At 43.0% G+C, this 24917-nt stretch overlaps 1 protein-coding gene across 2 annotated transcripts in view; it reads left to right on the top strand.

Moving 5' to 3' along the window:
- edil3a (EGF-like repeats and discoidin I-like domains 3a) overlaps window positions 1–13351 on the top strand; it is an 81789-nt gene extending 68438 nt beyond the window's left edge. For both annotated transcript variants that reach the window (XM_062454470.1, XM_062454471.1), the window contains 2 exons: window positions 3213–3368; window positions 10824–13351. In XM_062454470.1, coding sequence (XP_062310454.1) covers window positions 3213–3368; window positions 10824–10973 — 306 coding nt within the window. In that variant the 3' untranslated portion in view covers window positions 10974–13351. The remainder of the gene's footprint in view (window positions 1–3212; window positions 3369–10823) is intronic.
- Window positions 13352–24917: the final 11566 nt, after the last annotated feature.

Genomic DNA, 24917 nt, shown 5'->3' on the forward strand with positions numbered 1-24917 from the left:
AGGGGTGGGGGGGTGGGGGGTTGCCTCTTGTCTTTTCCCCTTACTTATTCTCCAGTTGTCTGTTTGTGTGACACATGGCGTCTCTGCCCCGCCGTGTGGCGCTAGCGGACCCCTTCAACCCGAGGAAGTGTGTACGCGATGCTAATTAATTAGCATCACGTCGTTTTCCGTGAATAGACTGTGTTTGTTTTTTTGTTTGTTTTTTTTGCTGCTGGGGAAACAGACGGCATTGCTTGAATTGTCTCTAACACTTCTGAGAAGAGGGAGGACGCGAAGGAAAATCATTCCAGGATTTCGTTTTTTTTCCCCCGGCGCCTCTCCGGCACAAGCATCCAGAGGTTGCAGCACAGACTTCAAAAGCCCTTGGTTCTCCTGGGTTAAGAGTGTTCGGAGGGGAATTGGCGGTAGGGAGGGGGGAAAGCCTAGCTCTAACAAGCTTATCTTGGCCTCTAATTTGGTTTGGGCCATCAAAGTGTTGGGAGCCGGGAGCTCTGGGGGCGGTCGTCTATTTTGACCGCTACCTGTGACAGCAATTACAGGTTCCCCTTCAAGCGCGCCTTTGTTTTGGTGGCAGACTCGAATGGTTGGCCAGAATGAGATTACCTCTGCGCTCTGCGTCTGGAGGGTAATCAGAGCCGCACAATGCAGAGTGTCGCTCCACTCTCAATGAAGGAATTCTCCCTCCAGGAGCCACTGTCTCAGTTCCTTCAGGGTCCTGTTATTTCTCCACAAAGCCACCGCCATTATTGCAATTATGAAAGAAATGCGGTTGTTTAGATCCGTTTAAATACACCACAGGAAAACACCGTACACACACCCTACCCTTCTGAGACACAGAGGGATGCTTGTTCGAAGAAGGGAGAGACAAGGGTCTCAGTTGTTCTCACTGTGAAGGAGGAGGCTCGTGAATCTTAAATTCACAGCAAAATGGGGTCAACTCATGGGTGCTTGGTCTCCAGGTGATGTCTAAGAGGTAAATACGAGGCAGAACTGCTGCAGCTCTGCGCTCTGCTGTAGTCCTGAACTGGCACGGTTTCCAGTAAGACCCAGGAAGAGCTTTCCAGTACACAAAAGCTGTTCTTCATACTCCGCACTCATCTCATTTCAGTTTGTGGGAGCCGAGAAAAGAAATGCCCAAGCAGAGATGGAAGCGTCTCGCACCTCTCTGCCTCATGTACAAGTCAAGGCCTCATGCCTGTGCCTGCCTGCCTGCCTGCCTGCCTGCCTGCCTGCCTGCCAGCACAGCGGGCCCTCTCCAAGGAACCAGACCCCTGGGGTCCCCGAGGAGAGCTTCCTGTTTTGTTCTGAAGCTCAGAGACAGAGACACACACTGAGACACTGCTGCAATGTGTGGCTTCTCCTGAGAGGACCACGCCTGAGTAGCTAGCTCCTTTGAATCTCGTATAGTGTTTTCCAACACTGCGGGGACACAGGGTGTTAGTGGGTGTATCGCATTATGGTGCGTGGTGTTGTTTCATATCTGTGGAAATGGATTGCAATGTGTCAAGTCTTTATTGAGTCGGTTTTGGAGACAGTACGGGCTGGAGAAAGATGTTTGTTTGTCTATTTGGGCCTCATTCTATCTTTAGTGCCTGTTTTGTGTTGTGTCAGAGCAGGGTGACACCTTACCACATCTACAGTTTGCTTTCTGTCCAAGTAATTAGTTTGATATATAGGCCCTGGATGCTGTGGATCCAATGCAGGAAATTACATTTTTCTTCTGGCTCTGTCCTACTTTCTTTCTCTCTGCGTAATCAGTTGAATTCAGTTTCATGTGAAAGCAGATCATGCCTCTGTCCTTCAACTTGTCCTGTGCTTTGTCCTGCGTGTTGCTCTGCTGTAGTTCACATTTGCGCTGGTCGCACATAGACGTCGGTCCGTGCTACAACGTTATTCAGACCGTTAGCTATTGAGCCTCTGCCACTTCATGTTGGGAAACGCTTGTTTGAGTTCCCAGAAGCTATTCAAGGTCCATAATCCTATCTTGTGTGAGGCCAGAGTTTTATGGATATGGATATTGTTCATAAGTGCATGTCATCACCCTCCCTTTGACTCAGAGAACAGTTTTTTCTTAAGTACAATATAATTCTATGATTTTTCCCTTTTGCAAGTCTTGCTTTTGGTGACCTGCTTGTTAAAGATTTTGCACTGCAATTTTCCTGAATTTTTGGGGCAAGACATTAAAACCTGCAATTATACAGTAACCTCATTCCACCCTTTAATCTTCCCTGGGAGACAATCTTTGTTTGCTATATACCACAGACAAAACAGTTGTTCTCATCTGAAGCAAGGCATTTTTGATTCACCCAGTTGTGAATGATGAACTTGACACTCCCAGTTCCCTTCGTTTAAGATGATTCAGTCGATCTCCAGTTTTGTGTTAGTCCAATTCCCATCTTACCAACACAGAGCTGGCAACCCAGGTACTTTTACAGTAGGTTCAACCAAGTTGTTATTTTCAAGCATTTTGGACATGCATTATTCATTGAACATGATCAGCAATGTAGTAATATTGGGACTCAGGCAAACCATTGACTTAATTGTCTATAATTGCACTACACCTTTACCTTTGTAGTAGTTGAGTCAGCAAGACAGGGGGCCATGAGGTTGTTATTTTGTGCTGGTCCAGGCTTAACTCCCATCACAAACAACACTAGTTTAGTGCAGCTCTAAATAATGAACCATAATTGAACTACAAAAAGTCAATAAAGCTAACAGCTATGTGTTTACGGCCCAGTGTTGCACTATAAAGTGTATGCAGCAAAGGAGAGCGTATAAAAAATTAACCCAAGTAGCGCTGCCGGGGTCTTAGAAGCTGCTGCGGCCTGCGATTTCTGTTTTGTTGAGGCGAGGTTGTGGGCTCAGCCTGGTTGTTCAATATTCTGTGAATAATTGAAGCTGACTCCTTGCACCCAAATGTACAACATCTTCATAAATCTTCTCAGGAGATTAGACAGAAAGATGTTTACTTGTCATAGAAAATTGATTTGTGCATTTGACTTTTCACTGCTTGAGTTTGTGAGGGGAAAAAATATGTTTCAAAAGTCTTCCCCCTCCCTCTCTCCCTCCCTCTCTCCCTCCCTCTCTCCCCTCCCTCTCTCCCTCCCTCTCTCCCCTCCCTCTCTCCCCTCCCTCTCTCCCTCCCTCTCTCCCCTCCCTCTCTCCCCTCCCTCTCTCCCCTCCCTCTCTCCCTGTCTTTCTCTCTCTACTAGATGGACATGCTTATTCCCACCAAGGTCACCGGCATCATCACCCAGGGAGCTAAAGACTTTGGACATGTCCAGTTCGTTGGCTCCTACAAAGTGGCGTACAGCAACGACGGAGAAAGCTGGCTCGTATATCAAGATGAAAAGCAAAGAAAGGACAAGGTGAGACATCAACTCTCCACACAGACGTTTACATTTAGTCATTTAGCAGATGCTCTTATCCAGAGCGACTTACATGGCGTACAGGGACATGAAGGCCCTTCACTCCCCTGAGGCAAGTAGGGTGAAGGGCCTTGCCCAAGGACACAACTTCATCCCGCATGGCCGGGAATCGAACCGGCAACCTTCTGATTACTAGCCTGATTCCATAACCACTCAGCCATCTGACTCCCTAAATACATACATAAATATAATCCATATATTATGCAGTTAGAATACTGCGTGACGCAGTCTACAACAGCCTGACGTGACGAAGGCTAACAAATAAGACCCAGCATGAATGAAAACTGCAGGAAGAAACTAAAGAAATGGACACAACAAACACACTAAACAGCAGTTGAAAGAATGAGTGAAAGAATTCCAGCTATTGTACCACCATGCGTATACCCCGGCACTGTCTCTCCAAACTCTGTCAGCGCAGCGCCTCCTTATCAGTAACACCAGCCCAGCCGAGCGGAGGCCTAGCTCTCTCTGCCTCTCTCCGACCAGGATCAGATAAGAGAGCGTTGTCGAGCAGTTCTGGCCGGCACCGCAGCAGGGATCTTGTTTGCGGCCCTTCAGAGGAGTACACGTGTCAGTCTCTGGCGTTAGGGGCCCGCGCAGACGGATAGGGTGCCTCGTCAGCTTAGCGTGTCGCTATCAGGAGAACGGCACTGGGACGAGCGCTGGAGCCTGTTGCTGTTGGGTTTGTTTTTGGCGGGGAATGTGCACTGTTTAGCTCTCTTACCCTGTTTGTGAGTCAGGGGAGTCAGGGTGTCAGGTGGCTGAGCGAAGGTTGGCAGTTCGATTCCCGTCCGTGCCAAATGACGTTGTGTCCTTGGGCAAGGCACTTCACCCTACTTGCCTCAGGGGGGGGGGGGGGGGGGGGATGTCCCTGTACTTACTGTAAGTCGCTCTGGATAAGAGCGTCTGCTAAATGACTAAATGTAAATGTTTGTAAAATGGCTACTCATCCCTGCTCATAATTGGCTCAGGGGACCTGTGTGCACACGCTCATGCACGTGTGCTAAGCAGATTGGGTCGACTGACCAAACCCAGTGCATTATAATTGGCAAAGGGTAAATGTCAGAACACTATGTCTTCCCAAGGCCTGGAGAAAACACTGCATGTGTCATTGTGTTAACAAGCAATGGTCTACAATCCCAAAAGCATCAACTGAAAACAGTTAACAAATCACCAAATTAGCTATTGTTTTGTTTTTTTTTGGGGGGGGGGGTTTCGTTACGCTAGCCTCCACTTTGAAGTAAATCAGAGACAGAGCTGAAAAGGAGATTTCTTGAACAGAAGTACGATAGCGACTTGCTACGACATACCCTCCAAGGGACACACGTCAGTTTATACCCTCATCTGCCAATAAATCGCCAGTGTAGCGGCCCGTGACCGAAAACATTTCTCTGTCCCCACTGCTCAAATGCCTCGCTCGAGGAGTTTATAATTTCAACACCCAGGATGATCTTTGGATGTGGGCCACTGCTTACTGAGTGTGATTTTCAGCCGCACAATCTCAATTCTGAGCCCTGGATGACTTCCAAACGTTTGGCAATCCTCCCAGGGAAGAAGAAGGGGAAAAAAAGAAGAAATGAAAACGAAAAGAGAGAAAAGATTAAAGGGGCCTTTGTGAAAAACACCTTTGTGTCTCTCCTCTGGCTCGGAGATTATACATTGTGCATACAGATATCGAGGCTGTAACAACACATTCAAGTCAAGTTGTGTAAAACGTCACCGTACGGTAACATTGCTGTCGTATCAGAGCAGAACCAAGGATACAAACTCCATTAGAGCCTCTATATTAGGAGCTAGGCGGCTTTAGCTTCAGCCTCCAGGAACGGTAATCAGCATTTCCCTGGACGGGGCTATGAGGAGCTCGCAACTGTTCAAGGTGTTTTCCCTTTTCAATCAAGTGGAGCAGCCCATTAATGCTGGAGGACACGTTAGACTTCTGGGCTCCAAAGGCTCTCCCTGTCACACTACAGACTGTGTGTGTGTGTGTGTGTGTGTGTGTGTGTGTGTGTGTGTGAGAGAGAGAGAGAGAGAGAAAGAGAGAGATAGAAAGAGATAGAGAGAGACAGTGACAGAGGTGGGGAGTCTTGATTTCTACTTGTGGGTAAGCAGCATGAGATTAGGTATTCTACTCAGCTCTCCCCCTCCTGTGCCCCTGGGTGGCAGAGGCTGTAGGCAGTCAGGTCTAGATAGAGAGAGGAGGAGAATCTGTCAGCATACAGATACCAACAGACATTCCTCCACCATTACCTCTGCTTGTGTATGTACCTACTGTATATGTGCATAGTACTATAGTATGTATACATTTGCTCTGAAATCTCACCCCAGGACAGCCGGGCTGAAATGTCTAGAGATTCAAAAGACAATAGATTACGTTAGAAGTGTTGAAAAGCACCTGAAAACAAATAAAATAAATGTAAAAATGGTGACTCACTTGAAAAAATTGATTCAATGTCACCCTTGCTTTGGTGTCACAATTCTGTACACTCCTAGGGACCTAATTCTGTTTGCTACGGTTACTCCTTGTCAATATGAACACACCATGATAGGGAAATCAAGCACAAACGTAATTGATTCCTGCTTAATGGTGCTCCACTTGGGTGCCAGGGGGTTAATTAGCTTGTGGAACTAGCTATTCCCTTTAGGTCAGAGGGTAACCCCATGTTAGATGGTAGTAAATACAATCGTAGTTTGGGATTAGCCACTAATAGCCTTGGCTTCCTCCTTCTCCGGAAGGTCTTGGCTGCACTCTGTATGCTACGGCATCCGAACCTCGTGCTCCCGGGTCAAAATTAACTTTGATTGGGTCTTATTGCCTTCTGCCGGAGGAAGTGGTTGGCTTGAGAACGTTGATTTGATCGAGCCAAACAGGCCCTCCTCTGGTGGTCATCTATTGGCTTTCCGGTGAAGGCCGGGTAGAGCTGAGATTGCCTTGTAGCGCCCTAACTGTCTGCGGTAACTATGTAGCTGGAAGTGAAAAAGACTGAGAGGCCTGCACTATTGGCTCTCATGGCAGTATCAAATAATGGCATATGGCCAGGATTGGACCTCTAGAGCCCTCATGAGCTCCACCAGCAAGGTATATCCTTGACGTATCTCAGCCAGGAAAATCAATGTAAGTGAGCCACACAGGTTCCAGGGTCAAGACGAAAGCATGGTGCAGAACAGATGATGGGCCGTTCGGTACCCAGCCACCAGCCAGCGGAGGGAGAGAGGGAGGGCCAGTGACCCGGAAAAGGACAGGACGGCTATACGCATTCGCAGCAAGCCTTTGAAGAAGTGCACAGTGTTAGCGTAGCGTAGCGTCGCAGTCATCCTTGACAAGTCGTGGAGAACAAACGGATTGATGCTTTGTTTACGGATGTTGGAGGCTTGGTTTCTACTCTGAGAGGACAGAGGCAGGGGACTGGACTCTGAGGACATGAACCCAGGCTGTTAGTTAGCTTCCAAAGCCGGCTGCTCCAACCAGACTATTTCATGTCTTGCCTTTGATATATCTATCTTCAAGACATTCTTGAGATTAAAAAGTATTGCACCTTGGCTGGTAATAGAATTGCACAAGGTCTGTTTTTAAAAGATTTTACTCGATCCATGTAGGGTACTGTTTCAGAAGTTAAACTGACATTGACAAGTCAAGAAATGTCCTCCTCTATTCCTCTCTCTCTCTCGCTCTCTCTCGCTCTCTCTCGCTCTCTCTCGCTCTCTCTCTCTCGCTCTCTCTCTCGCTCTCTCTCTCGCTCTCTCTCTCGCTCTCTCGCTCTCTCTTATTCCTGACTGCAAATTGCTCTTTGCTTTTGTTTATTTTTTTGTGGTTTTCTGGCTCATTTCATGTTCAACACAATTGCAAAGGGCTGGCAGTGTAGAAGAGACCCAAATCATCAATCAATCAATTTTTGCTTCTAAGGACTTCCTGGCTTGTGTTTTTATATTCCTCTAATGTGTATTATTTCTGCCACATGAATGTTTTTGGTAATACTTTAGTGATTGATACACCTTTTATTGTATCTGAGTTCCAGAGACTGTCATTGAACTCTAGTATATATTCAACACACACACAAAATGTGTTTAGGATACAAAATAAATAAAAAACATCAACAATTTGATTGAAGACCTCTTTTGAAATAGTTTTGCACCTCAACTTCATTCCTCCACAATAAAATATGCCTTGATATTTGGTGGGAGTAATAAATATATTCTGTGAGTAGCATTCCTCCACAGAGTGATTTCTGATGGTTATTTGACTACTCTGTCTTGAAGGATTTGACTACTCTGTCTCATCCAACTGGTTCTTTTGTTCAAATCATGACTCTTCAGGTGGAAGGCAAAATGAGTTTCGAAATCCATTAGCAAGCTCTGTCTGTAAAGAAAGACCTTGACTAAAATGTTTCATTGCAGAAGCATAATCTGTTGCTAAATCAGCATTATCTAATCAATTAATTTCCGTGACGGAGAGTCAGATGGCTGAGCGGTGAGGGAATCGGGCTAGTAATCCGAAGGTTGCCAGTTCGATTCCCGGTCATGCCAACTGACGTTGTGTCCTTGGGCAAGGCACTTCACCCTACTTGCCTTGGGGGAATGTCCCTGTACTTACTGTAAGTCGCTATGGATAAGAGCGTCTGCTAAATGACTAAAATGTAAAATGTAAATGACACAACCAAAGGTTGTTTTACCCATTTTATCCTCTTTTACTCGTCTGAAAATAGCAACTGCTTAATCAGACTTGCTGGTGACGGTGGAATTCCAGCTGTACTTCCAGCTGTACTTCCCATTGTAGGTTTCTCGTTTAAACTGACGAGGGACCAGTTAACCTTCCAAGAGCAGAACCGGAAGTGGAGGCTAACATCTACCATACGCACCTTAGCTCCACACTCTGGAGTTGAATTAGCATCTTCACAAAAGACACAGGGAGGTAATTAATGACATGCAGGAACTGTTCCTGTTTCGGAACTTTCCGGCCACCCCGGAGACTCGTTCAGTCAGCGACTTAGCAAGAACAGAGGCGTCAAAGTGGAGACAGAACAAAAGTAGGTAGGGTGAGGAAAGGTTGAATATTTCATGATTTTTTTTCTCTCTCCAGTTGCTCGACTGTTTTAAGTTCAGAAATTGAGTATTCAGCGAAACTCGGGCGAGGCAGAACAAGAGGAGGGAAGATGAGGGTGCTGAGCTCTGATGTTTGTGTTTGTCTCCAGAAGTTAGGATGACAACAAAAACAAACTCAGATCTGAACTTCAACGTAGGTGAAAAGGAGAAAAACTGGCGATGGCACGAGAGAAGTCTTGGGAGGGAAAAGAACGGAGTAGAAGAGCATGTTTGTCCTTGACTGTACTCTTCAGGATGTTATATACATAGACATAAATATAGCTTTGTACCACTTTCAGGCTGAAAAACACACTCAGAGAAGGGCACAGTGAGGCAAGAGGGTTGTATAATCCCTGGATTTGAATTTTGGTTATGTGCGCGTGTGTGTGTGCATTAGTGTGTGTCTGTGTACACAGTGTTCATGTGTATCCGAGAAGGTTTGTGTGCGCGCAGTCTTCGTTGGTCGGGAGGAGATTTGTCAGTCTAGACACGTGTTCACTCTCCAGCCAAGGTCTGGGAGCTTGTCACAAGCTTTGCATGCTGATGAGGAACAATTACACCTTATAGCCAGGGGAAGTCCCCTTATGACTGATAGTGTAGCACCAGCATGACCTCACATCTCTCCGGGGGCCATGGCTATGGCCTATAACACAGTCATGCTTCTCTCGAAAAACATTCGCCAAGGATTATGTCTGAACGCTCGAGCTCACACGCCAATTGTACACGCAATCTGTAAATTGATGTTGCTCACGATACGCGATTTTTGGATCCCAACCACTTCCACTGCACAGGCTTGGATGCCCATCGGATTTCATCGTGTCTCTTACATTGTGCATGTTACGTGTTTGACGGTCCCTCACGCTTCGCAGGTTCTTACCGGGGTGGTGTTCACACATTTTCAGCGACTGCTGTTTTAATTGGGGTGCTGAAAGATCCTCTTAGGCTGAAGTGCCTAAGAGGATCAGAGATTAAGAGCACCGATATAGACTGGCATTCTGCAGTCATGCGTCTCGTTTATGTGTACAATAACAAAGTTGCAAATAGAAGCAAGATTGGTTCATTTGCGGAAAATCCAAGAGTTGATGTTGATGCACCGGGTCGGGTAGGTTTCGGTTCTTGTAAATAACATATTACGGGATCTACTGCATCCTTTATCCTTTGTGAAACTGCAGTAACGGCGTTGCTCTCACACAGAACAACGTCAAGTTTCCACAGAGTCCACGTTGTGATGAGGACATAAGATGAGTACTTTTTATAGTCACACTCAGGGCCATTGAGAGAACATACTCCCTGGAGAGAGAATTAACTTGATTTTAGAGCCTTCTGGAATAGTTTGAGAACCAAAGTGGCCATGAAGTGGCTTGCAGCGAGAGGCTAATGCAGGGTTTCTCATGCTCTCCTAGCAGGAAGGAGTGGGCTTATTTCGCGTGAAAAATAACCACTTTTTCAAGGACTGAATGTTTTCCACCCAAATCCTCTTCAGGGCGGGTAGCAACAGACCCATTTCAAATAACAAACGGCACATTGCTTGTTGTGATGCATTCATGTCTACACACATACGGTACACACAATAAGGAAAAGTGCATGGAGATTCATCAGGTGTGTTCGTGGTGATGTGAAGTAGCCTTATCCTGTGATGGATGTCGATGCTGATAATGCACATGTGTTGGGCTGGTCATTTGGTAAGGGTCACAGTCTTCTGAAGTCAACCTCTCCGGATGTTTCCAATATCTGCTGGGGTTTGGCCCTGTGTTTTGTTTTTTCTTCATTTCACATAATGAGGAGTCCCATTACATTCCAATTAGAGTCATAATCACGCTTGTTTAATTGAAATGATCACAGCCTTCAATGAGGCTGTCCCCATAGGTGCATCTCTCCCACATTATACTTTGTTCTACTGTCGATTAACCATACCGCAGATACAAGGCTTCTAATTATCAACAGCAGAGGGTGCATTCCTATCTGCCCATTAGGCTTGTTTGTGTTGTTGTTGATCTTGCACAAGTTGTTATGAATCTACATAGAAACTGCAGATTTTCTCCTGATATGTTGTCAAATATCCTGTCTAAAATATATTTTCGGTTGTGAACGGTTGACTTGGAACTCAGACCACCTACGCATTCCGACCGTTCCTCAAATCGAGACATCAGTGCATTGAGCTGTGTCATATTTGTACAGTGGCTCTCAATGTGACGGTCTTTGACTTGGTGGGGGCTCTCCCTCTCCTGTGTTGTCTCTGTTTCCATCTGGTTCACTGGTCCAATGGTGACTGCTCGCAGCATGATCTGGTAATCCTGGTATTGTTGTTGTCGTTCACAGGTCTTCCAAGGAAACTTTGACAATGACACACACAGAAAGAACGTGATAGACCCTCCCATCTACGCCCGATTCATCCGGATCCTTCCCTGGTCGTGGTACGGGAGGATCACTATGCGTGCAGAGTTACTTGGATGCACAGAGGAAGAATAAACACCTTCTGTCCTCATATCTCCCCTTCCCCTCCTTTCCCCTTTCCCCTTTGTATACTGGCGTGTCCATCCCAGATCCAGTATGTCAATAGAAACTGTGCAACCTGTAAAAAGAAATCAATTTCCAATGGATTTTTCAAGAAAAAGCGTTTGGGTTTTGGTGGGTTGCAGTTAGTTTTTTTGTACAATGATTTAAACCTGCCCTTGTCCCATTTCAGTCTTTTACTTTCTTCTTTTTTGTGGTCAATGTCTTTATATTGCTCTCAAGATTTTTCCATCATGTTTGGAATTAACTTGTGCAAGATATATGTGGGGAGGGGTGGGGGGTGTGAGAGAAGGGTGACCTCACTGTGGTTTAAACTAATTACCATGGAAGCTACTGTACAGTGTCACTTTTTAACAAAGACATGAAACTTGTCCGATATGCATCATTAGACATGATTAACCCACTGAAACTCATTGCAGAGATATCCAGCAAATCGTTAAAAGATCACAACTAAATATTGCAGTATCAAATATATTTTTACTTTTGATTAAAGACACTTCTTCAAGACGTGCTATGACCATTACTGACATTGACATTAAACCATGTATCAAAACAATAGCAATGCTTTTTGTATTATATGTAAAACTCAAAATAACTGCATGGTCCATTAATTATGATACTTAATGTATACTATGACTAATCATTTAATTAAAACTCCCTCCCTAAGAATAATATCTTCAACCAGGGGATCTATTTTTACGTGTATTTTTAATGGTTCTGATACACACTGCAAAGTCTTATAGAGTGGCTAATCTGCTGGATGACATGCAATTGGTGTTGTCGGAAGTCATACAACCGTATTGACACTGAGGTTTGTGAGCTGTCTCTAGTTGAAGTTTCCTAATGCTTTGTCATTTCCCATATGTAATTTATTTGAGTGTAATTAGTGTTTAAAGTTCTTGTTTGCAAAATATGTGCTTGGGAATTAAATCACACTTTTGTAATTTTATACTTTATTTTTCATTGGTTTGTCCGTTTCTATAATTGTCTTATTTGTCATTTATTTTATTTTATTTGCTGTTGAGATCGAATTTCAATTGAAAAGCTCAGGACAGATGTCATCCTCGCATAACCTATTATAATTTGTATGTTTGAGTCACACGCTCTTATGAACATATCTAAAATAGATGTAGTCTTTCTTATAGGCAAAACTTTGCAATTAAAGATTAAACAAACAATCATGTTGCACAGAGACATCAAGGCTTTCTATTTTCTTTAACAACATATATATTATGACGGTATAGTTTATATTCATGCGTTTTCAAAAAATAAAAAAAGGCATACATAGAGAATAGAGTTTTTAATTGTATAAATATCTTGTTTTTATTTTAAGTAATAATACCATTGGTATATCACTGTATTTCACTTTTGAATTTAAAAGTTAGAAATGGCATACATAAAGTGAGTTGTTTTGTTTGATAAACTAAATAAAATTAATGAATATAAGGGTCAAAACAGTCAGTGAATTGCCATTGTACAAATTTTTACTAAATATTTGGGAATACAGCCACTTGACTGTAAAAATTGTGTGCAATGCCTATTAGAAATCCCCCAGATATGTATACACAGTGCAGTTTGAGACTTTCTCTTCCAAACATACCCCAAATCATGTTGATAATCCCAAACCCTATTCACCCTGATGTAAAGGTTTTGTGACTACATCTATGGACATGTGAAGTGGTTATTGGTGTTAATCAGAGTCTGTCAATTTGTAGATACATCGACACAGCTAAGCATCATGTAACTAACATGTTTTCTATTGGACGTACTTGGCCAGGCATCATGTTATTTTTTATATATATAAATATAATGGCTTTTGTCAAGCTGTTTACAAGAAACTCTTGTACGGCATTTCTTTTGTCTGAGGCTCTCAGCTTGATTGATCTCAGTAGACTGCTGCCTGTGTGCACTTTTCACAGAATAGGATTTACACAGACCATTGGAGTTGTCTGCATGACATATGACATACGAGAAAGGATGCAGTATCAAAAATGTCCACAGGCACATTTGATGAAAAAAAATATATATATATTGGAACGGGTGTAGAATACTTTATACACATCGTGTGGTGTGCATCGAAAACATTCTTTTTCAAGTTAAGGGGAAGCAAAAGATCCGATTCATCCTCAGTTTTGTACCTCTATGTGTATTTCCACGTTATTGTTTTATCTCCTCCGTCTGAGTATCAAGTGCTATCTAGCAAACGTACCAATTATATCCTGGCAAACCCGCAGAGGAGAGAGTGAAAAATCTATGACCATGTACAGTATAAAAAATGTTGCTTCAAGCGAGAACTCCTTCAGTTTGACCAATAAAAGATGTCTGTGAATCCATCTGCTTCCATGTTGTTTTTGAACATACCTCAGAAATATGCTTGGCCATATTCTTACGAGGCATTAATATTGTCAATTATAGCAGTGACAATGCGGTGTATGTGTCAGTTAGGGTTAGGGTTACTGTGGCTTTGCGACAATATGTATCCTTATTGATCTGCCTTGAGCTTACCATACCGAGCGACTATCGCTCTTCATGCTTAACCATCTGGGCAGTGGTGGCGGATTAATATGCGAGTTGAAGGCCAAACATCAAGCCGCACTGTCCACTAATGATTCCATTATCCGAGTGCCAGTGTGGCGAGATAATTGCCTCGTAACTCAGGTGAGTGAAGTCGCGTGGCAATTAAAACCTGATTAGAAAACAATCTGTTTAGCCTGCTTGTCTCATCCATTAAGGCATGATTGGTTAAACAGAAGATCCGACGCTGAGTGAGGGTGTGGTTTAGCAGGTGCTTCAGCCACAGCTGCTGGTGGTTGAACACTTCCTCTGTGATATTTCAACCGGAAACAGATCAATACAGGGCTAAGAGTGTCCTAGCATGCACAACACTGTGATCCTATAACAGACTCTACCCTCCAAGTTTTCTACGCTAAGTGACACAGCAAAAAATATATCAGTACTGAAAATGCAGCAAATCTACGAGTGATATATTTTTATATATAAAATATAAAATATATTTTTATGATATATTTAATGCCTCATTTGTGGTCCCAGTACAAACCGACACAGCCACGCATCATGTAAGAACGGTAGGCATTATGCAAAGTATAGTCACAAATAAACTCAATGGTTGCTGCAGGTTCACTGTCCATAACAAACAAGAAAGAATCTGTCAGAACTTTGCTAACTGACAGACATAAACAGGAAATCATGTGTGGTCAACTGTTTCCAATAGACCTGGCAGTCAGAACGTTATCTTTTAATATTGACATGTATTTCTTTCTCTCAGAAAACAAACAAGTCAGACCATGCCCTTGAATTTTACCCATCCACATTTTGATATCAACGTGACTGAGAAACTCGTGTCACCTCTATATCTGACAGATCCTAACAATTCCCTGAGATTTACAGAACAGTAGGTTGAGAAGTGAAGAACGATCATCTCAGCTCAGACAGTTACCAATACAGACACCCTAAGCTAACCATACACGTCTCTCCCCTCTGACTACATTGCTTTAAACAGCATTCACTTCCCTCTTTCAACCAGCACACGTTACCATTCTCAAGCGTATGGGAATGCCTCTAATTCCAGTTTTATGTGCACTTCCAAGGCAATAGCTCAAGTTATAATTAAATTCCTCTTAATGCTCAACGTGCTCGCAGCTCAATTTGGCAGCATTGCCATAATCGAGAGCTCTTTTCAGGTGAAAATGGTTGAGGGGAAAATAGATTTTGTGTAAATTGCCTTATACAACTAGTGAATGGCATCTAGTAAAACTTTCCACACTCAACTACTCCAGGAATGGCAATGGGAATTGGGAAATAATTATGATAGCCAGGTACTCCAAAAAGCTTACAATTTAATACTTCAGAGGAATGATCTTTCAATAGCTTTTGTTCTTTCACAATACTGTAGGTAAAAAATAGAACCAACTATACCTTTTAAAGGGGTCCTCTGAAAGGTGGGCCAGAATTAAATAGTTCTCTGTGGGTGGAATGTCATTTGGAATTGTGCCTGTGTGGAACACTATATGCAGAAACACGTTGAGATTGGAGGTCTTGTTCTGATCGGGAGAGTGTACACACCTACTGTGAAGAAGTCTATTATCAAGTGAAAAGACATGACAGGGCAACCACTGTCACGCTGTTCCTGTGTGTGCTGACAAGTGGAGTTTATAGGATATCGGCTGCTGGATTGACTACAAAGTCTAATGATGAACAAGGGTTGCATAAGGGCAGGATGGTTTACATTGTAAGAGGCATGTTATACGTTATACGTTACAACGTCAGATACTGAAAGATCATTTATTGATTGATTATTTGTGAAGATGAATATACTCAGTATTGTTAGGGTTGGTTTTAGTTTAACTTGTGTGCTTATGTCATTGAGTATTCCATAGGGTTGCACAAGTGAATTTGTGGTAACTATAAATAAACGTGAAGCATGAATAATATACTTTCATGTCATGGTGTGCGTCACCAATGTTGGTTTAATGAAATGTACAATGACAGCTAGCATATTCCCACATTACACATCAACAACTAGTTCCACAGTTCAAGGGATTCTTCTTGTTCCAACCTGGTTATAAAATGTAGAAAGTTTTACAATCATTTTGAACAAAGAATAAAGAAAGGATACATTTTCATCCAAACCTCTGTCACATAAGCAATAATATTCAGTTGGATTATCCTGCTGTATTTTTATTGGAAGCTTATGATATTTTTATAGGTTTATTGTGAATAGTTTACCTTTTCTCAAGGACACACACTCCTGAGTTTAAAAGCTAGCCTAGAAAACATTCTTGAAGAATCAAGGACAACATTGCCTTTTATGGTCTAATTTGGAAACCAATGCAAGCTAATAATAGCCGTTTTGGCGCCACCACTTACCTTATTTGTCTGCAAGGCTTTCAGTTTGTCAAAATTGCCATTGAGGGCGCTTGGGCTTCACGTAACATCAGAGAAATCTCTCGTTATCTTGTTTGTGTAGTCTGTGGGGAGTGCTTGGCAGAACTGGGCCAGCTTTGCACACAGCATTCACCTCTCTAATGAAATTGCTGCTAATGTTATCTGGGATTCAGTTACCTATGGAACAGTTAAGTGGGTCAGAAATGCCACCAAACTGTAACAGAGGCTTCAAACAGACTCAACCTTTATCTTATTTGGGTCAGCTCAATTCCAAGATGTTTGATACTGTATGTGTATGAGACACAAGATGTTTGATACTGTATGTGTATTGAGACACAAGATGTTTGATACTGTATGTGTATTGAGACACAAGATGTTTGACACTGTATGTGTATGAGACACAAGATCTGTAGTAACTCTGAAGCGCAGTGATGATTGATAAAGGAAAACACTACCATCCCTATGTTTGTTCAACAAGAAGAACGGCAATCCTAGCCTAATAGGTTCTCCAAGGTCATCCCAGAGGCACCTTGTGAAGGATCCTGGTTCCCTGTTGTGTGAATGTCTGCATGACTGTACTGTATAGTACAATGACCTTTCCTGCGAGACCAATGCTCGCGCAAGCCAATTTGCTAAAGAACCCAGCTAACGTCCCAATAAGTCATTATGTCAAAGTGTCTGAGTGCCTTTCCTGTTTACGAGTAGGGGTTCTGTGTGGGTCTATGCTGGGAAAGGATAGATGCTTCAGACAGACTAAGGACATTGCCAATATTTCTTCTGAAAATTGATGGAACAGCAGAAAAATCACAACATCAAAATACATGATTTGTAATCAAAAGGAAATTAGGGTTTGCTAGGAAAAACATCACATGAAATGGAACATTGTTTATTCAAGAACATTGAACGCTCGCATTAATTCAGACAATGTACTACGAGAGACAGCAATTTGTGGACTGAAGTAATTTGTGGACATTTGTGCTTTTCTTGATACAGTACATTCATTTCTTCTAAAATGAAATGCACTAAGCATATAGACTTCAGGAAATTGAGTCTACAAACTAATTAGGGGCAATCATATGATATAATAGCAATTAGAAGAGTACCGATATTGATGTGGAATGAGCTTCACCTTAGGCCCATTTGTCATCTTCTACAAATATATTCATACCAGGTATCTGAACCCACATGATGCAATTTGTTGGCATGTCTTAATCAAGAGATTACCAGCTGGGAAATGTGTTAGATCTTAATTATGAGAAGTCAAAGTTGTAATTGAACCTCATGACCATCATGGAATGAATAGACTTAGAGTTCACATGAATTTGTACGATGGCCCATGCGTTTTTGTCTGCACAACTCCTTTGAGAAACTGGAAGATGGAAAGAAATGGAGTTTAAATGGATGGAAAAGTTGCCATTTGACCCTTTTCTGCCTTTACTGTATCTCATAAGACCATTAGAAGTGAGTATACCAATGTGTTTTCAACATGGTGTACAACATGGAGTCAAGTAATTACTCTTTATTGTTAGACAGAGTCAAATATATACCGCTGGACTTCAAGATATTAGTTCGACCACATCGATCCATTTTAAGATCGTACACCGGCAATATCCTTGAAGCACCAAAAACACATTTAGTGCTTGCGCCAGTCACACATCTATCAGACGGGAAATCCATATGCATCCATGTGAACCTCCTGTCAAGAAAGCAATGACTTCAGAGGCAACACGTATGGCAATTACCCATGTCAATGTCTTATATACATCTTGTCTCACCTGACAGCCATGTGGCACCACACAGTTTAAGAAGAATACCGCACGAAGAAAAGCTGACAGCTGTGTGCGTGTGTGATGTGTAATGCAAAACCACACATCATCTGGATTGATTGCAAAAATATTAGAGGAAACAATGTTACTTGGCAGAACAAGAAAGTGTTGATTAGCCAGCGCATGTCGTTTCGTATTCATCTAACACTCTTGACATAACATGGCGCACTGAACCAATCGGCAGGTGACACAATGCATGCCATGGGTGACAGAGAAACAAGCACAGGTAAATGACTCAAGGTAGATAATAATAACAGCAATGGCAGATAAACAGACACAACCCAAACAGCAATGTGGAGAGATGGTAGGATGACTAAATAAAGAGCTGGAGGCGGAGGAGGAGAGAAGAATCCCTGTGTGGTGTTATTTTTCTGTGGGCTGTGACAAGGGCCAGGCAGAGAGAGAGATGAAAGATGCATGAGCTGGGTTCCGGGGGCTGCGCCCGCCAGTCCGTGTCAGGATAAACGTGAGCTCTCCAGGCATGAGAGAGTCACCTCTCAGCTCCCAGTGCAGTTCAAAAATGCAAGGGGAAAAAAAACATACACCAATGTGTAAATGGTATTGTCCCGGTCACCCTGTATTCTCTGTTTGAAAACTGAATATTCCCAGGGGCTGGTCTCCCAATGTCAGCAATTCAGTGACTTATCTCAAGTTTGCTTAGCAAACTTTTATGCTGTGGCCTCATTCAAACCTAATGCTACAGACAATTTAGGGGTTCCGGGTGGAAGAGTCTGGAAGAGGAGCCAGGCAGTGCAATAGGGGACTTCGAGACTATTCCTTACCATATGATACTGGAAAAAATTGTATTTGCACTATTGAGATATAAGTTTGAAATCATGATCATTTAGATCATATCTGATTTCTGGAAGGTTTGTGAGTAACATTCATGGTATGTTTTTACCACATATGCAGTGACAAGTCAGTATGATTCTTGGTCAACGGTGATGATAATGATTACAACATCACTGGACTTTTGTTCTGTATTCTTAATGTTTTAAAATGTATTTGACAGCTAGTTCTAATGATTCCGCCTGTGTATTCTCATCCTTGGATTTTGTTTAAAATATCAGATGAAATTAAACTGTCACTTTTCCTTAAAATCTAACAAAACAATCATACTTGTTTTCATCTCTCTCTCTAGCTCTCTCTCTCTCTCTCTCTCTCTCCCCCCCCCCCCCCCCTCTCTGAAGGAATTTGAAGTCTCATGCAAGATCTTTTTTCAAGCAAATTTCTTTTTCATGGAACTTTGTTGCTGTGCACAGTTCCAGAGGGGCCTTTTCCCTTTTAGCTCAGTTTTAATTATATAGAGGCAAAACGCTTCCAAGGGCACCCACATTGATCTGCTGCTTTGTCATATAATGGCTATGAGATTTGAATGAGTTATGTAGGCTTTTATCTGTCTTTGGTCCTGTAGGCTTATGAAACAGCAAGTGGGTTCAAATAGCTTGTTTATCTCTGCTTTGACTGTGCATACTGAGTTCCACTCACAATGGACCTAATTAAAATCACATAATATAAATAAAAGACCCACATGGTAACATTAGTGAAGTTGGTACTATATGTGTAAATGTTTCAAATGATGGATTGTATTCAAGTGAATAAGTGATGAGACGGAAACACTTTGTTAGACTGGTTTCTAAAAGTTCAACCCATATTTGTCCTCACAAGTAAATGTTTTATTGAACAAACATTGAATTATAATGACAATTTCTCCTACAACACAATAGGGTTCATAAAGTTTTCTGACATTGTGCTGTATCTAAACCATGCCAATGATATTAGAACATTTTAGTGTGGATGTTCTGCCTGAAAACATGTTGTGATCCGGACATCATGCTGTTTTTCCAGCAGCAGTCCAGTAAAGCTGGGATGGAAATATGGGTTTGTTTTGCCCAGTGCAACACTGGACGCCAAATTTCCTGGCAGGCCAATAGCTACTTGGACCACACAGGGGTTGACAAATGGTGGGAGCCGCACATAAGGACACTTGACCACCACTCCATTTGAATATCCTAGTCATGGCAAGCGTTTATCTGCCAAAGGTGTCCTTTTAACCCTTAACGAAACCAAACTATTTAGCCAGGTAACTTTTCAATGCAAGTAAATGTTTTATTGAACAAACTATTTGCAATTTGTTTGGCAGAAAAAGACATGGCAAAAGCCCTTTTCTTGGTCACAGTCATTGCTATGTTTGGCGGATTTGATCATCTTTGACATTGATGCTATCTCTACTGCGATCAGACCATCAGAGGTCATCTCAGATAGATAGAGATGGACTCTGAGGGTGAGTTTGATGTATGTAGTCTCGTCCTCTTGATCAATTATGCTTCTGAACCATCTCACCTTGCTCCTCACGGCTAATGTGCTATTCTTTGTTCAGAGATAGCATGTGAGACACTGAAGGTTAACCTTTGAGAGTTTGCGATCAATCGTATGGTGGTATGTTAGTATTTTAAGGGACCAAGCAATGTGTAGTTGACATCACCCTGTGTTCTTTTTAGGAAACATAACAATAATTATAATAATACATTATATTGATATTCAACTTCCAATGTTGTCTTCAATGGAAATAGGGGACACATTTTGCCTCCTGCTTGTTAGTAAAAAACAGTGTGGTGACTACACATATGTCTTCACAGCAAATACATGTATTAATTTTGCACTTGCTTATTGGGTTTTAAATGACAAACAAACTGACATCAAAGTCCAGTGATTTAGACACATGAGAGTTTTTTCATGAATTGTAAGTCATATCTCACCACATATGATGCTGCATATAAAAACAAACATTTCTCTTTACAAGGAGAATACATTTTATGTGTCTCTTAGCATTTATTTACATTTTCCCCAACCCTGAATGTCTTCTAGATGTGAAACGGCAAAGATCTGAACAAACTGACATCAAAGACATGGCGAGCAACATTCATGGTGAAAACAACATTTCAAACATTTCAACATTTCAAACTAACCGCTCTCTCATCTCCTCCAATGGAGTCTCCTTGTCATGAAAGATTAATGGAGAAACATTTGCAGGCCTCCTATGTTTTCTAAAGAAAAAAGATGAGGAGAAGAGGTGAGGTGAGAGGGAAATGAAATCATACACAAGCAGTATGCCCCAATATAATACCACACAGAATGCTCATTAAATAGTCATTGTTAAAACATTTAAAACTTACAGTAAAAGAAACCCAGCAGTGAGCTGGAGTCAATCTTAACCCCAAAAAATGTACATCAATGGTCAACAAACGTTTTTTATCAAGCACGGTAAAGCAAGACATAGAAAATTATGACTCAATAATGATTACATTTGAGTCGTTTTGATATCAGCATGTTACATCGCTGCATTTAAAATCATCATGAAGCTAAAAATAGTTTCTTTTTGGCATATGAGTGAGAAGTAAATTTTAAATCTAAGTCTGTTGTGTTTCTCTCCACTGTGTTTCTCCCTCTTCATTTTTGGACTATCTAAGTCTGTTGTGTTTCTCTCCGCTGTGTTTCTCCCTCAACTCTAATCTTCTAATCTTAAACTACTCAGGCCAAATTTCCAGCTTCATTGGTGGATGAGTTTTAACTCCTCTGGCTTGCCTCCCTCAGTTGGGAGAGTTCAACCGCTTGGCTGCTGACATCAATGCCATAAATCAGCCGCTTGTATCAGAGGCTGCAGTTTAAACCTCACCAGAGAGTTGGCCCGAACAGGGCGCAATCAGGGCCTCACAGACAAGATGGCTGTCTGAGTCTTGAAGGAAAAGAGAGATACTGGGAGATATGCGGGGGTTGCAAAGAGGAAGTGACTAGGGACTACAAATAGCTCTATTCTGAATCAAATTATTATTTGTCCAATCAGGTATGAAAGCCTACAGACGCTGTAATAAAAAGACCTGAACCTAGAACATTCCTCGCTCAGTGCTCAGTGGGGGGACAGTATGCGACAGTGACCGTAGCTCTCGTTTAAGTACAGAGGATTTTTGCACCACTCTTGTGACTGCATTCTCTCATGCTATAGTATTAACATTGGTATTCATACAGAAAAATAATAATAAGTAAACGAATATGTCCTTTTTCTGTTTGTAACGGAAGAAATACAGCGACCAGACATTTCAGCTTTCATGGCTGGATTAAATCGGAAGGTTTTGAGCTTGAGTCCAGGTCAAGTATGGAATCTTTATTCATTTGTGATTTCAGTGCTTTAAGTCCACAACTTCATTCCCCATATGTGAGGGAGGCATATTCAGACAAGTTACTGAGATGCGAAAAGATCATCATTTATTCATGATAAAAGTTATTGAATGCAGTGGGAGCCTCATTAAGCATGTCTTTTATTCCCTCCGAGTCATAAAGCGACCAGATGAGGCCATCAGTGGTTACTATGCCCCTGTGTGCGGCGTACACAGAGTTTGCATCTGTTTATGTTTACGCGTGTGTGTGTGTGTCTCCGTGCGTGAGCGTTTGTGTGCGTTTGCGTGAGTGTTTGCCTCTATGTGTGCATGAGAACGAGCAAGACACGAAAAAAAAAAAAAACACAACGGCAATGGAAGAAGAGCAACGACACAAGAAGAAATTGCACGACGCGACCGCGCAACAGCCCTTGTGAAACAACTCGAAGGAGGTGCCGGTCACGCCAGTTTTCCCTCCAGTGAAACTGGCGCCGAGGCAGAAAAGGTTAGCCTGTTCTATCTGGGCTTGAACACGGCCAGCTGTGTGCTGCACCCGGCATCCTCCGCCATTCGAAAGCTGCCTCGACGACCCAGACACAATAACACGGACGGTTAAAAACCTGCCACCGCTCTCCAAGCACGGCATCTGTCCCTAGCAGGTGTCCTCGCGCCTGGTCTCATCTGCGGGGGGTCAGGCCACCTACCACAAGCCGCGAGGCCAGCCAGGGGCCTTTCGCCATCGGGCTCCGAGCCGGCCGGTTCGCCCCAGCTATTCACCCAGACGGATGAATTGTCTTGGCCGGGTACAGCTATCGCTCAGCCGTTTGATCTATGTGCCCGCGTGTTGTGGGAATGACAAGCACTCGTGGCACCAGCCTGCTTTGTTTAACAGAAGGCCAGCTTTGCGATGGCACGAGCAGACCCTCTCAGGTGCAGGTAGGTGGGGGGCCAGGAAGAGGGCTGGAGGGCAGGGCTGGATGGAGCTGGGCTGGAGGGCAGGGCTGGATGGAGCTGGGCTGGAGGGCAGGGCTGGATGGAGCTGGGCTGGAGGGCAGGGCTGGATGGAGCTGGGCTGGAGGGCAGGGCTGGATGGAGCTGGGCTGGAGGGCAGGGCTGGATGGAGCTGGGCTGGAGGGCAGGGCTGGATGGAGCTGGGCTGGAGGGCAGGGCTGGATGGAGCTGGGCTGGAGGGCAGGGCTGGATGGAGCTGGGCTGGAGGGCAGGGCTGGATGGAGCTGGTCTGGAGGGCAGGGCTGGATGGAGCTGGGCTGGAGGGCAGGGCTGGATGGAGCTGGGCTGTTGCCTTCCAACAGTCGGCAGCTGTGAAGCGGCAATATACAATGAAATGGAACACTGCATCCTGTCCTAATAAATTTGAATGATTAAAATGGATTCCCCCTCTCTTCTTTTCCTCTTTCTGGTCTCTCGATCTCTCTCTCTCTCTGTCTGTCTCTCTGTCTCGACCCTCAATTTCAGTCAGTGTCAAGTTTATTAGACTTATATATCACTCAGTACTAATTCCAGTAATATATAATAACCAAAGTGGTTGTTGAGTTGAGGTTTCCAGTCCCTCTCCTTCCCGCCGTAGTTGGTGTTGGCAGAGTCTTTACAGCAGCAGAGGAGAAGCAGTTGAATAGTGATCTACTGCAGGGTTATTAATCGTGCTATGTCGTGCACATTGGCCTTCACAGTCAGGCTAGCCAGAGAGTATAGATGATTGGATTGATTTGAAACCTTTATACTGTTCAAGGATACAAAATCCAAACTTGGCTTGACCATTATATTAGTTATATTTGTGAATAGAGCATAGCATATATTCTGCCACTTCAGTTTTTTCAACTCCATTACTGGAAGTGCATGCTTTGTTCCTTTAGCATTTCATTTTTACACACCTGATCATTGTCTATATTCTCGAGAAGTCATTTCAGATTTGACACTGTGCTTTAGCTTTGGACTGCCTCCCATCTATTCCTGTGAAATAGCATAGAAATTAAAACCATATCACTCACATATTGCTGTCTTCATATGGTGTGGGCAAAATGTGATACGGGAAATGGCACTGGGCTTCCATTGCAATGTCTGTGTTTGAAATTACAGAGTGGAAATAACAATTTGGACGTATCTGGCAATGGTGAATGCAAATTCATTTACAATATCAAGATGAAAATGTCTGTCACTGCAGAACATTATCATGCTGTCACACTCGATATATTCATCTGAAACATGGACACAGAAGTCACTGAGGCAATAGGCGTGTGCGTTTATGTGTGTGTGTGTGTGTGTGTGTGTGTATGTATGTATGTGTTTTCATGTGTGTGTGTGTGTGTGTGTGGGGGGGGGTGTACATCTAGTGTGTACATATAGTGTGTATAATAAATGTTTGTGTGTGAGGGAGAGAGGCATGTGTGTCTGTTTACATGTGTGTGTGTGTGTGTGTGTGTGTGTGTGTGTGTGTGCGGCGCGAGGTTGTAAGGGTGATAGGGTTTAGAAACCTCAGACCCACTAAATTAAATGACGATGAAACCTAATTTACTTTTTTTAATGGGATATTTGCAGGAGGCGGCCATTTCCACAAATGAAACCCAATAGTACGCAGATGAAATGTAATTGGGTAATTGTCAAAAATGCCACGCAGTCTGTCGCAGGCAGACACATACATCCTATTATTGAGATGAGCTGATTGGAGTCTGTAAGCAGCGTGTGTCGGCCTTGTGCACATTCCTGCTTCATCGTCCTCTCTCCCACACATTAAAAGACCTGTCTGTGTGGCCAGATAAGAGCCCTGAAATTAATGACATTTTAATTTCAGAGCTGTTCAGATTGTCTGCCTTTGTCTAAGAACAAGGGTAGGGAAGTACCGTAGGCCATAGCAGTACCATATCTTGGCAACCCAAGCTGTCCCACGTACGAAAACAATGGTGCTGTGATTGACAGTTCATAAAAATGTCTTCATTCCATTGGAAAGCAAGACACCCCTTGACTCGTCAGAGGAAATTTGGATTTCGGGTCAGTGT

The sequence above is a fragment of the Osmerus eperlanus genome, chromosome 28, assembly GCF_963692335.1.
Source record: "Osmerus eperlanus chromosome 28, fOsmEpe2.1, whole genome shotgun sequence".
Lineage (NCBI taxonomy): Eukaryota > Metazoa > Chordata > Actinopteri > Osmeriformes > Osmeridae > Osmerus > Osmerus eperlanus.